The sequence below is a fragment of the Psammomys obesus genome, unplaced genomic scaffold (assembly GCF_907164565.1).
Source record: "Psammomys obesus unplaced genomic scaffold, mPsaObe1.curated_primary_1811, whole genome shotgun sequence".
NCBI lineage: Eukaryota > Metazoa > Chordata > Mammalia > Rodentia > Muridae > Psammomys > Psammomys obesus.
In genome coordinates this window covers 9,898,165-9,912,941 of record NW_026596095.1, presented here as the reverse complement: position 1 = coordinate 9,912,941, position 14,777 = coordinate 9,898,165, and the positions used below count along the sequence as shown (strand labels likewise).

Genomic DNA, 14,777 nt, shown 5'->3' with positions numbered 1-14,777 from the left:
TAACGGACCAAACCTCTGAAACTGTAAGCCAGCCCCAATGGAATGTTCTCCTTTATAGGAGTTGCTGTGGTCATGGCATCTCTTCACAGCAATAGAAACCCTAACGAAGACTGAAGTTGGTACTAAGGACTGGGGTATTTCTGTGATAGGGCTGACCATGCTTTTTTTGAAGGAATGTGAACTTTGGGACTTTGGATTAGAAAAGCAGTTGAATGGCTTGGCCCCCATAGGCTTGTAGTTATAACATAATGCAAAATGAATTTAGTCCAACTTCAAAAGTCCTCATGGTCTAAAATAGTCTGAATATTGTTTAAAAGTCCAAAGTTCAAAGTCTCTTGGAGACTTATGTAATCTCTTAACTGTAACCCCTGTAAAATCAAAATGAAAGAGCAGATCATATGCCTCCAGCATACAGTGGTACAGGTTATACATTACCATTCCAAAAAGGAGAAAAGGGAGCACAGTGAGGAAATACTAACCCAGAGCAAGACTGAAAACCAGCAGGGCAAACTCCACCCTCTGCATATCATTGTCTGATGTCAAAGCACCCCTCAGATCTGCAACTCCTTTGGGCTTTGTTGATTGTTACACTTTTCTTTCTCTATTGGGCTGGTTCCGCTCCCTGTCAGCAGCTTTCCTCAGCACCTAGCCCACAACTCTGGCATCTCCAACATCTTCAGGTCTCCAAGGCAATCCAGGTTTTCCCTTCACAGCTTCCCACAATGAACCCTCTAGGACTCCACACGGGGACACTCCTGATACATGCCTGTCTCAGCAACTTTCCTTAGGAGCAGAGGGAGTTTCTATAACGCCTTTCTTCCATCCTTGACTCTAACTAAACCCAGAACACACACGGCTGAAGCTGCCACGTTCTGCTTCTTGCTGGAACACTGCTCCCTCATTCAGTTACATCTTCACCAGCTTTCGGTTTCCCATGCTTTCCTTCACTGTCAATAAAAGCACAGTCAGGCCTATCTTAGCAATATACCACTCCTGGTACCAACTTCTGTCTTATGGTTTCTACTGCTGTGAAGAGACAATGACCATGGCAACTCCTTTAAAGGAAAACATTTAACTGGGGCCAGTTTACAGTTTCAAAGGTGTAGTCCATTATTGTCATGGTGTGAAACATGGCAACGTATGGGCAGACATGGTGCTGGAGAAGTTGCCAAGAGTTCTATGTCTTGATTCGCATGCAGCAGGGAGAGACTGTGCGCCACACTGGGCACAGCTTGAACACATTGTCTGGTTTCAGACATCCCTCCATCCCTACCTGATGCAGGGTGTGCTTGGCATACTCCCCTATCCTGAACTTCCCTTCCCCCTTCACTAGATAATCCAGACATTTTGGTTTCCTCCCACTCTCCCTTCTCTCGATCACTCTATGCCTTCAGTGTTTCCTCTTTCCTCTCTTCTCTCTGTGTGTACCACACCTCTCCCTCCCCCTTCCTCTACATGAGGGCTTCCAATAAACCTGCATATATATAACTTTGTCTTGCCATTGGCTCATTTCAATCGCGTATGAGACCTCAAAGCCCACCTCCACACAGTGACACACTTGCTTCCACACCTACCCCCACAAGGCCACACCTCCTAAAATAATGCCACTCCCTCTGGGCTGAGCATTCAACAGGAGTCTACGGGGCCATTCCTCTTCAACCCACCACAGACGTCAAGTGTTTGGATTCAACATCAAATTCCAGTGTTTACTGTACTTGCGGTTTTCTATAGAAGTCTTCCTTCTTTCCAGCTTTCCTGTATTTCTGCCGAGGGTTATTTTCCTTAAGCTATTCAGTCTTAATCTTTTGCTACTTTACTGGGCAGTGCCACTGCATTCGGCACCGTTTATGACACTTGAAGAGAGCTCCTATGTTCCAGGCTTCCAGGTCGAACCTCCTTCTCTCTAACCCACTCAATTTCACATCCACAATGGGTCACTAGCCCCTGCTTTGTTCCTAAACATAGAGTTTACATCACTTATCCCAAAGATAATAGCTTAGTTTAGGGCCTTGTCACTTGGATTGTTGACCCTTTTCCTCACTGTGAGCAAAAGCTAAACATCCCCTTGGCATCTTGGTTCCTCTGTGCTTAAATCTCTAAAAGCTATTACAGCCTTGCTTCCCAAACTTTTCTTTGGGGAGAGAATGGAGGGCCTCGCTTCTAAGTCTGTCACCTCCCATATTCTCTGGTTGAGTATAACCTGCCCATCTCTCCTGGAACTCAGAAAAACTTAGGTATTTTAGACGAAAAATTTTATATACACACACTAAAAGTGACTTCAAGAGTTGGGATATGCCTAACTTCAGTATCCTAGCAATTAGAAGAAAAATCATCTTTAAGTATGGTAGAGAAATTTTAATTCAGAAATTGGCTGTTCTGATAAGAGATCATATCCAAAGGACTAGGTTTGTGTGATCCAGCTGGAATACAAACACGCTTTTGATCCAGGAGACAGAGGCAAGCAGATCTGAGTTCAAGGCTAGCCTAGTACAGACCAAGTTTCAGGTAAAGAAAAGCTTAGGTCCAGGCGTGGTGGCACACACCTTTAATTTCAACAATGAAGGTAAAGTTAGTTTGTAGAAGGAAGCACCTATGTTTGAAAGTGCTGTTTAATTGAGTGGCAGAAACAATGACAAATCAGAAAAAGAATTGGCAGACTAAGACATGCCCAACTCTCATGAGAAGAGGAAAGGAAAGCTACTTGAAGTGCAATGCATGGAGAGCAGTTTTTACCAGAACGGTAATAGACAGGTTGCAGAGAGAGAGAACTCAAGTGAAGACCAAATGAGCCAGAGATTGAGAAAGAGCCAGATTAGAACAGATTGCTTGAGTTAGTTTGAGGACAAGCAGAGCAATTCAGAGGCTGAGAGAAAAGCCAGACTGAGTAAGTTAGCTGGGAGAAGAGTGAGTTTGAGCCGGAATAGTGGAGTTGAACTAGTCGGCCCAGAAGGGTAAGTTTATTAAGCAGTAAGTCTCAGAGGCTGAAAACATTCTAGGCCTAGGGTAGATTGTACAGAGGCTAGAAGCTTCGAAGACTAGGTCTAGGTTAGCAGTAGGAGGCAGTAAGCCTCTAAGACAACAATTGTATCAGGTGAATAAAAGTTACTTTTACATACTATGATTAATAGCTGCCTTTGCTTTAAAAAGATCAAGATTTAGAAATGAGACATTTATAGCAAAGATACCTGAGTCTACCTTTTGCTAGCTAGACAAACTTTAGTGAGCTATTTAATCTTTATGTTTGCTTGTGTGAAAATGAAGTTAAGCCCGTCTCAAAACTATTAAGTAACTACAGAGTGGATTTGTTTAAGAATGCAGTGGAAATACAAGGACTCAGCAGAGAGCAACTATGACAACGATCCTGACAATACTTCTCAACCTGTGGGTCGTGACCCCCTTGGCAAACTCTCCAAAAATATTTACGATTAATAACAGTAGCAAGATTACAATTATGATGTACCAACTAAAGGATTCTATGGTTGGTGTCACCACAACACGAGCAACTGTATTTAAGGGTGACAGCGTTAGGAAGGTTGAGAACCACTGTGTGCCTACAACTCTTACTAAGACCTTATCGCTATAGCTTAGAGCTACATTCACTTACCAACCAGCACTGCCTTGATGGCAAAAGGCTTCAAGTCTAGTGACACTGTTACAATCGGGACCTAAAATGTCCCCCTGAAAGCTGAGTGTCAAAGGCTTGCTTCCCCACTGCAGCCTTGTTCAGAGGCAACTGGATCAATCTCATCCACTGATCTATAGCTAAATGGGCTATGCCGAAGTAGTGGAAAACAGAAGAGGAAGGGCCTGAAAACAGTGGGTCACACGAGGGGGTCGCCATTGAAAGACTGGTCCTTTACTCTTTGTCCTTGCTGCCATGAGGACAGCAGGCTCCTCTGCTACAGACTCCCTCTGCCGTGAAGTGTCTCAGCTCAGACCCAACAGTGAACTGAAACCCCCGAAACCAAACCTTTCAACCTTTGAGTTGTCTGTCTCAGGCATTTTGTCATAGTAAGCAAAAGCTAACACCTACCATCCTTCTTTTTCATATACATTTAAAATACCCTGTGACAGGTGGACAGAAACATATCCAGAAAGCCAAGGCAGGTTTTCTTGTGAGGCATTGCTCAAGAGCTATTTATGTAAAATGCCAAAGATGAACCCTAAAAGAAAACTTGTAACTTGGAAACATGACTATTTTCTGAAATGTTATTTTTTTTTTTTTACTGGCAAAGTAATTACACTGGTTATGAAGACATTTCAAACCACATGCAGCTTTCACTTAAAAGCTTTCTGCAGTCAAGTCAATATTCAGTAATTGCCTATTTTTAAGATTGTGAACGGCTTTCTTCCCTTTCTTCTGGGCCTAGAATTCAAACTTTGGGCTGAAGACTGAAGCTGCTGGGGTTAAAGATTCAGTTAGCGCGGTAGAGATCAGAAGTTTTGTTTTGGACACAGGGCATCTCTGTGTAGCCCTGGCTATCCTGAAACTATGTAGACCAGGCTGGTCTCAAACTCAGAGATCTGCCCGCCTCTGCCTCCTGAGTGCTAGGTTAAAGGAATTCACCATTATGCCTAGAAAGCTCAGAGTTTTGATTGGGATGCTTGGGATCAGTGTGTACAGAATTTGCTCTATTGATCAGACATCACTATTATGACAATGTTAACCACCTGAATTGAATAGTTGTACTATGGTCATATAGAAGAAGAGGTTTCCAATTTATGTATGTAGAATACTCTTCATAAAACTCTACATGAACTCTCCTTGACATCTTAAGTCTTCAATTTTTATTCTACTGAAATGAGGTCCTGAAAACTCTGTTAGCTGCTGACTTACAGGAGCTCAACTGAATTCTGTATACTGTGAACAGAAGAACTCTGCTAGACTGTGCATCTTAACTGAATCATCTATACATCTAATCACATCAATGCACAAAATTATTTCCTAGCTTTAGGAAAGGGAAAGAACTACATGGAGCATAAATTAAGAATATAGAACAGCTGCCACTTGAAGAGATGACGTAGTTCTACATCGCTGCAGCACAAGGAGGGCTGTGAAGAGTGCTGCCACAGTGTACCTTAATGTCAAAAGGAAGGAGCTGCAAGTCAATCTGCCTGTGAGGTCACTACAGCTGTTCCCCACAGAGTTCAGTGTCTCCACAGCAAAAACAATTAGCTTGCTATCTAAAGTTATTTAAAGTAACCACAAGTTCTGCTAAGTCTGTTTAGGGAATGATGATCAGTTTTTCATAACTGCCTGTCAGAAATTTCCATAAAGCTCTTTGGCAGTCTGAAAACTTTTCTAGAAGGACTCCTAGCTTCTGCCCTTTCCCCTTGCTCACATCACTTTCCAGTCATCATATAATAACTCCCCAGTGGGTGACCGCCACAATGCTATTGGGTAGCAGGCACAGTGGCTACTCTGGGCACACTAGAAATTGCAACTCTTTCTTCTGAGAGGCTTGCGTAGTGCTCCCAAGAGACCATCCAGATGCCAGGAAGCCCTACAGGTAGAAAGATCTACAATTGGAAATGTCACTTGTGACATTTGCCACTTGTGAAGTGGCAAACAGAGGCTGCTTTCTGCCACCATATATTAATCGGCTGGGCGGTTTCCCCATGTTCAGGCTGGAGTTAAAGCCACAAGTTTTAAGTATGGAATGGTAAGGAAACTGTGGAGATGGAGTCATGCACCCCCACATAACAATGTAAACACACGTCCTGCTCCTAAACCACACATGCAGAAGTGATTCACACGGTGAATTACTTATTTCGCAGTGAGAAATTTCAGAGGGGAGTTTGTTATTGTTAAGCACACTCCAGTAACGTTTGCTACTACCACAGAGTTGCTAAGAGCACCGACCATCAAAATCAGATAGTCCCGAGTCTTAGGATTAATTTTGCTGGTGATACCTGTTGAACTTTGAAGTATGGCACATAAGTTTCTACTGCCATTGTTGACAGGGGAATAACAACATACTCACCTGCCCATTACAGGCTGCTGTGAAAATTCATATAGAAATTTTGTTAAGTTTGCAGCATACAAAAGGGGCTCAACAAGTGTTGACCAATTTCATTTTGGTTTTCACAGCAATAGGGTGTGTAATAAGGAACGAGAACAAAGCTTCATCGTGAAAAGGCTGGTTGCTCATCTCTCCCTAGTTCTTAATGGCATAGAGACTCCAACACAACTTGTCACAAACCATTCCATGTTGTAGTTAAGGGATGTATGAACCCAAGAGCTGACCCCTAAGCCAATGGTTAATTACACTAAAGATCACAACATAAGAGGCAATATTGTCAGGCAAGCCATGAGAACCTGAAATAATTTAACAAGTGAATATGTACATATATTTATCAAATATAACAGGTCATACAAAAGCATAATATAATTCACACATACAAAAGGCTGCTGTATTTGTTGTCCCTTTTACATCCTATTTTAGACAAACAATGATGCAGAAATTAACAGTAATGCACAAGTTCTGAAAACCAGATTGCCATTCTTTCTGTTTCTTTTTCTTTTCTTTCTTTCTTCTTCTTCTTCTTTTTTTTTTTTTTTTAATGAAACAGATCTGGTCATTTACCCCTCTCAAATTTCTAAGCATAAGGCTTACTGAAGTGTTTGGGATCAACTTAAATATATCTTCACTCCATTTGAATAAACTATACATTTTCAATGGTTGGAAGCCAGGTAGAAAAAGTATATAAAATGATTCATAAGTCAAAATATTTCTTATAAAAGGAACAGTTTAAATAAACTGTAAAAATAGGAAATGTACTGAATTCTAAAACTTCTGAAAATACCATCTTTCTTGGACCACTGTATAAAACATGTTCAGAATTGTTGGAAACAAAGTTTACAAAGATATGACTAAGGGATAAACAAAACACCCCCCAAATGTATTAAAACCATCTAACGCCAAATTAAGAGGTAATGGAATTACACAGTTCAGATTTAAGTGCAGTTTTTGGGGGTACAACTTAACTGCCACATGTAAAAATTGGCAATTACAAGAGAATTAAATATAGACTGGCAAATCCTTTGGCAATTATGTAAATATTAAAATGTGAATTTTCAATTGAAAAATAAAAGCTTACATACAACTACAAAAGTACAAATAGTTAAAAGATGCCCTATGACACTGTGTGGGGAAATCACAGCACATGGGCATCTTCCAGGCACTTGTGTTCAACAATACTTTATAAATATGCACTTGGTCTCACTCTGCGTAATGAAGCTGATTTTCCCCAATTGCACCTACTGCTAAAAACTGTATCATATATTAGGGATACATTTAAATGGATCATTTTATGGGGAAAGTAAACTCTAAAAAACACAAATCTGCCTATTCTCTTTACAACTTCAAAATCATTCTAGTGAGGCCTAAATGCGGCCTTGTCAGAATACTCTATGCCACATGATGAACAAACAATACAAACAATGACAAACAGCTTTGGCAATCCTATACAAAAGGGCCCTGTCCAAACAGTCCTCTTACAAAATGACACCACAAAACAGAAAGACTTGAATTTGACAATCCTACACAAACTGTGGGATTTCATCTTCAAGGTCTTCAAACTGCTGCATTCGTTTTAGTCGTGGTCTCTGGCAGGCTAGAGTCCCCTCGGGCAGGCCAGGCTCCTCACAGTTCTCTTTAGGTTGAACACTTGGCTGCACGGGACAAGGTGATGTGATGCCCGAGTCTAGGTCTGATTTTGCCACAGGAATCTGGGGAATGTGCGACAGGACAGGAGACACAGCTGCTGAAGGTAATGCTGTTTTCCCCTCAGGCTCCCTGACACTGGAGGTGGGGTTGGGTGGTTTGTAAAATGTTGTCCAGTGCTGGGGCTGCAGCGTTCTGGGTGCTCTGACAGCAGTGACAGGGCAGGAGTCAGAAGACCTCCGCTCTGATGAGTCTCTTGCTGGCCTGGCTGGCTCTGCTTGTGGTTTACTGGGCGGGGCGGCACTATTGGAATGGTCCCCAGTACTCCCAGAGTCTGTTGTCAGTCCCTTCTCAGGGTGAGCACTGGGTACAATCATGGTAGTCTTGGCAGTAAAACTGTTCTGTTCATATTGTCTGTCCCAGGATTTCTGCAGATTTTGCTGGTCAAAGCCATTAACTCTGGAACAAGTAGTATTTGAATTGTCTTTTCTATGAAGTCCTTCAAAGGCAGGATTCTTGCCAAACTTGTCTGAATCTACATTTCCTATATTCCTGCTACTTCTCTCAGTAGGAGAACTGGCAAGAAGCAGTAGCCGATCTACGGGCAAACTTACAGGTCTCATCTTGGTCCTTGGATTATGCCTTTGCACACTGTTTGCTGCCCTATCAGACTTCAGAAGAAATAGCTTGGGGCTTTTACAAACATCTTCCATCTTTTTGGATGCTGACTCAAGCTCTTGGTCAAAAAGCAAATGCCCTTTGCTGTCTGAAAAAGAAAGTGGCTGTGATGAGCACGACAACCTGAGTAAGACAGACAGACATTGGATAACAAGAAAGTTTATAAATGTCCCAGCATGGTATTCTCAGTTGTCTATGCAGAAAACCTAACTGTTCTTTAAAGATGACATTTGAATTTAAAAGTTTAATTTTCGCATAAATTTATGCAAAAAACTACCATCAGCATTTCACAAGTTAGTTAAAAACAGAACAAAATACAAAAAGTACTTGTCTAGTAATTTGTTCTAATGTGCTCCCCAAGAACAAGTATTTTCTAGATTAAAAAAGTCAACAGGCAGACATCAGTGAGTTAACTTAGAAAAATGACACCACACCCTGCCAACCAAATGCAGGCATGCCCCGAATCCCAAGAACTCAGACACTTCGCGGGCTCTGTTTTTCAGACATATTCAGCCAACAGTGAGAAGGGCGCTCGCCACAGCTGCTCTGCTAATTAACTTTAACATCCATTAGGTCAAACTAAGGTTGAAAAACTGTGCTTTAAGAAAAACACTGCATTTCCCTACAGGCTACTTGCCCCAGGTTGACTTTCTTCTTTCTCCCTTGTTCTGGACCCGTGGCCACACTTTTTCATCTTGAGTCCTCAGCTCCCAATATTATCTTTTTCTTTTCTTATTTTTTTGTCTATATCTACTTGAGAAATTGCAATTCCTGCAAAAGTCCTGTCCTTGATTCTTGGTGCTGACAAACATCAAATGATTTGGCACCCTGATACTGTTCTGACTCTAAATAGCAGCTGTCCATGAGCCTGGCTCTGTGTATGGCTTGAAGTCTCTGTCCGTGGCCTGACCTTCTCCCCAGTTCCTGGGCATGGTGTGTAGACAGGTGATTTGCCAGCATCATTTGTCAGTCATCATCTCCTCTGACCTCTAATTCACCTTGGACTGGCAACCTTTTCATTAAAAAATGAATTATGCGTGTCTGTGTGCACACGTGCACAAAAGCATAGATGCTCTCTCAAGAGACCAGAGGTGCTGGGTTCCTTTGGAACTACAGGTGGCTGTGAGCAGTGGGTTTTGGGAACCAAATTCAGGACAATTCAGCAAGCACTCTTCACCACGGAACCATCTCCTCAGGTCCCAGATGACGGCCTTCCCCCGGCTCCTGAACAGTGTCACCTACTTCCCGGGGTTCTTCCCCACATTTACAGAGTGCTCTAGGGGATCTGACTCACTGCAGCTGGCTGCAAGAACCAAAGTACACATTTTCCTTCTGTGCTGCAAGAAGTGTGGAAAATGGGCTCCACAGCCAGTTGCCTGGGTTCTAGTCTTGATCCTGATCTGCACATAAAGGCCATTACACGGCTCCTACCTGCCTTCACTAATCACATAAGAATGCATGTGTCTAAGTTGTCCTGTGCTCTAAATGCTCTAAGCAAGAAAAGTACCTAGAACTATCTGGTCTACAATAAATACTAAAAAATACCTTCAAATTATTTGTGTTTATTACTATTCCTAATTGGGAACCTAATTTCATGGGATAGTGAAAAACAAAAAACAGGTTAGATTTATAAATCAGATATAAGTGGCTTCAAATTCTATCTGAATAATTCATTAAACATATGACTCTTGGTACCATTTCTGTCTCAGGCTGTAAGCTATGAGTGAGGCCAGTGTTATCCTCTTTATAGCACAGAGTTGCTACAAAGATCAAATCAGAATGGAACGTTCATTGTCAACTTAAAGGACTGAGAAGCAGACCCCGGGTGGGGGTAGTTCCAGAGATTAGGTCATGATGGCTCTAACCTAGCAAGTGGACAGATTTCTTTAAAAACTTGTGTATGTGCATGGTATGCTCAAAGGAGGTCAGAGGACAGCTCCGTGGAGCTATTCTCTTGAACTCAGGTCACCTAGCTTGTGTGGCAAGTGTCTTTAGCTAATAAACCAACTCACTAGTCTTGTATTAGTTTCTTGATGGATTCATATTGTAATGGCATTATTGGGAAGTTGTTTCAGTGTGGTGTCCAATTGGAGGTCGTAGGTCACAAATGACATGTCCTTGAGGACTAGATCTTACCCTGACCCTTCTTGTACTCCTTTCCTTTCTCTGCTTTACCACGACATGAAGTGCTCTATTCTAATATGCCTTCTTACTAAGGTAACCTCTCTTTGAAACCATGAGTCAAAATAAATCTCCCTTGCTCATAAGTTGTTCCCTCAGGTACCTTGGCCACAGCTAAAGCATGGAATCAAACAGAAAAGTCAAATAGGCTCTTTCCTTTATCAGGCTGTGCTCACTGATACTTGATTACACATCAAATCTGACCTTTCTGCAAAATTGAATTATAGAATTACAGTAACAAATGCAAGCACTTTCATCAGCATGCCAATTATCATTCAATAATATCAGAGGAAAACTGGTGATGGCAATAGTCAAGGAAATGATGACGTATACCTATGAGGCAGTCTACAAGAAAAGCATGTAAAAAAAAAAAACTTTTGGAGCCTGAAGTTTTTACTTTTAGAACTCTTTTTAATAACTGGAAAAAAGCCAGGTGTGGTGGTGCATGCTTTAATCCCAGCACACAGGAAGGCAGATCTCTAGTTTGAGGACAGTTTGGTCTACAAAGCGAGTAGAAAAACATTGTCTCAACCAAAACCAAAAACCAAACCAAATCAAACTGAAACAAAATTTTGTATTTATTTCTTTTATATGTATGAGTATTTGCACTATATGTACATTCGTGCATCACGTGAGTTCCTGGTGCCAGTGAAAGTCAGAAGAGGGCATCAGATTCTTTGAAACTGGAATTACAAATAGTGTGAGCCATCACGTGGGCGCTGAGAATCCAACTTGGGTCCTTTCCAAGAGCAACTCTGGCAGGTGCTCTAAACCACTAAGCCATCTTTCCACTTCCACTTTTAGGATTTCTGGTTTAATGCTCATTAGCAGTTAACTTTAGCAATACTTTGAATCACATTACAAAACATGTTAACCAGTAGCACGCTGCTTAACACTTGCCTGCCTCAACTTTAATTGAACAAGAGGCAAAAGCCAGACAACACAAGATAAAACAAAATTTTAGAAGGAGCACAAAAAACACCTAGGAATTCTAAAGTATCTTTTGTTAAAAAGGTATTGTGAAAAGTGATATTCAAATGTAAGGCACAGGGCTGGGGAGATGGCTTGGTTGTTAAGACACATGTTTCACTGTGAGGACCAATATTCACATCTCAGAACTCATATTAATGTTGGGTATGGCTGGCAGCTTGCCCATAATCCCAGCCTTGGAAGGTAGAGGACAGAAGAAAACCAGAGGAAGCTGGCTACCAGGACTAGCCCTTATTAGCAAGCACTGGGTTTGGTTAGGAGACATTACCTTAATGTCTAAGGTAGAAGATGGATCAAAGAAGATTCCCAATATCAACTGGGGGCATCCATATACATATCCACATACATGAAAAATATGGATGCACACATATGCACATGATACACACACAAACAGAAAAAAACAGAAAGAGGGAAGGTACACTAAAAGGCAACTTTCTCAGTGACTGGAAAAGATTTGTTAAGTAACAAAACATGGGAGTTTGGACTTCCCTTAACTTCATTTCCCTTGGCTTGTGTTTGTTTCTGAAGTACTGAGGATTGAACCTGGTGCACTCACCTTGGCTTTTAGTAATAGTTTACTTATAAAATTTTAATTCTGTACCAAGTGTTTTTCATACAGCTACTCACCAATGAGAGAAGCCTCATATTTTCCCAATGCATTCCGTTTGCGTTCTGATTCTTCAAATGATGTAGCTAATTCAAAAGTTCTGCTCTCACCATCCGCAGTATGGGCATCCTGTTGATGGAAGAGAATTTTCACACTTGTAGAAGCAAAGCACATTTCAAAAGAAACAGTTCAAAGACCATTAAACTACGGACACAAAACACCAATTCTATACCAGGCAAAACTTTGGCTTAACAGTTAAAGGTGCTGTTCACACAAACCTGACAACCCGAGTGTGATCCCCAGAACCCACATAAAAAGACGGATGCAGCAGCATGTGTCTGTAACCCCAGAGCTTCTACAATGAGATAAGAGGCAGAGGCCTGGGAATTGCTCAGAAGCTTTCGAACGAGTTCGCTTGGATCATCGGCTCAGCAGCAGAAACAAGATAGTTCCTGACTCAACTCCCCAAAGTTGTCCACTGACTTCTACCCAAGGGCCATCGCATGCATAAGCCTGTGCGTGTCTGTACATACACACATACACATACCAATTAACAAGAAGCAACTTACTTCCTTTGAAGAAAAAAATAGTGGTTTCATAGAATGATCTGCATCTCTTTCATCAGGTGATAACAGAGGTTTTGGAGGGTACCCTTGATCAACCTGAGGTGCAACAGCACCTGTATTAGATATAACATCTTGAGGCTGGAGGGACCCGTCGAAGATCTTCTGTGAATAAGTAATGAGGAACTCTACTAATCGTGCCTGATTAGAATATTCAGCAAGGGAAGAGATGGTTACAGGAGCAGTTGTGGGTCTTGGCCTAATGAGAGTTGGTCCAAATATCACTCCCAAGTTTTTAGAATTCATCTTATTTTCTTCTGCATGATCTACCACCCTGCAAAGCAGAACACATAAAGCTTTATGAGACTTGCCTATTAACGCTTTTTGGTGTAGTTTACTATGGGTTGGGAAGAGTAGATCCCATTTCTCCAGACAGAGCCTTGCACACAGGAGGCACCTGAGGGACCATGCTGGCTGCCTGAATACATACAGGGTACAAAAGTCTAGAAAATGGTTAAGGGTCAAGTTGTAAGAGAGGTCTAGAAAAATTCATAATTACTTGATTAAAATGTTGAATACACATCAAATTTGATTTAATCATATTTTTGTATTAGGATAAAAACCAAGCAGAAGGAATTACTGACTTTTTTTTCCAGCAGAATAAAAAAAAAAGGAACCTTTAAAGATTACTTCTACATATGCTTCCAGATCTTTATACTGGAAGCAAAATTTCTTATAGCCAAGGCTAATTGTCAAGCCTAGGTGACTCCTCCGAGAGGTCTCAGCGTTATACAGTCACTCTCCCACTCCTAGTTTACTTCCAGTTCTTATCACCTCTTGTTCCTACAACTACTCACAACGACTGGAACTTCAGTAAAGGTCTTCCCTCCAGCCAGTTCTTCCTGGGTCTGCCAGAAAGATCTAACAGGCAGATCTGATCATGTAAAATTCCTGGCTCAAAAATCTTAGTGGGTACAGAAGCAAGATGGTAAATGAAACTGTTAGGTATGCAAGATGTTATCAGTTCCCACTGTGCCTTCCGTGGTGCACACATTACCTTATTTCCTAAATATAAACTGTTCTCACCTATCTGTGTCTGTTAGCCTCTGCCTGGAATATTCTTCTGAGCACTCTTAAACAAGTAAGTCACTACTGCTTTCTTTAAGCCTTCCTGGAAGGCTGCTTTCTCTGACTTACCCCACTTTCCTTTGCATGCCCTGAGGACCTATTGATCAAAATGATGCTGTACCATGTGCAGGTCTGTGAGCCCACAGATGACAGAAACTCTGTTTCTATCCTGTTTTTTCAACTAGAGCTGGGCTCACAGAAGACTACTGAGGATGGTGTTGCTGCTTCAACATACGCCTCATTCCCTTTCTTCTAACATGTAAAAATGAAATCCATTAAAAATATACATAAAAATATAGTTAACACAGCTATCGTGCTAAAAATGGTAAAAGTGCTATATTTTATTTAACAAAAAAACCCTACTAACCCACTAAAGGAGTCTCTATTTATATAAAACTCTTACCGCTTCAGATGTAATATGAGGTAATGAAGACTATTAAAATTTGATGCTGGCAGCTGTCTCAGCAGATCCTTGGTTCTCAAAAGGATCCGGTTGATTTCTATGCACACATGTGGGTGTTTTTTGTCTTCGGGGTTATCCTTTTTTGCTTCTTGTTCTTCATTTACATGTGGTATCTCTTTTGCAAGGTCGATAAATTCCTTGTATAATCTGAACAAAATAAATGGTTCTGGGAGCTAAAGAAATAAAATTACATTATGAATATTGTTCTGTCTTTTTTTCCCTGCTAATGTTAACTATTATTCACAACTAATCAATGATGCACCATGTCCTTTTAGGTTAACAAGATTTAAAGTAGGTCTTTAACTGTATATGTTTGGGGCTGGAGAGATGGCTCAATGGGTAAGAGCGCTGGCTGCTTTTCTAGAGGCCCTGGGTCTCATTCCCAGCACCCACATAGGGCTGCTCACAACTGTCTGTAATTCCAGCTCCAGAGGATTTAATGGGCTCCTGGTCTCCCCTGGCACTAGGCATGCAGGGGGTAAAAACATACTTGCAGGCAA

General features: G+C 41.4%; 1 protein-coding gene across 4 annotated transcripts in view; it reads right to left on the bottom strand.

Moving 5' to 3' along the window:
* Positions 1-6,325: 6,325 nt before the first annotated feature.
* Arhgap29 (Rho GTPase activating protein 29) overlaps positions 6,326-14,777 on the bottom strand; it is a 55,681-nt gene continuing 47,229 nt past the window's right edge. For all 4 annotated transcript variants that reach the window (XM_055628248.1, XM_055628250.1, XM_055628249.1 and 1 more), the window contains 4 exons: positions 14,218-14,450; positions 12,693-13,020; positions 12,144-12,252; positions 6,326-8,433 (listed from right to left, as the gene is read on the bottom strand). In XM_055628248.1, the coding sequence (XP_055484223.1) occupies positions 7,544-8,433; positions 12,144-12,252; positions 12,693-13,020; positions 14,218-14,450 (1,560 nt within the window). In that variant the 3' untranslated portion in view covers positions 6,326-7,543. The remainder of the gene's footprint in view (positions 8,434-12,143; positions 12,253-12,692; positions 13,021-14,217; positions 14,451-14,777) is intronic.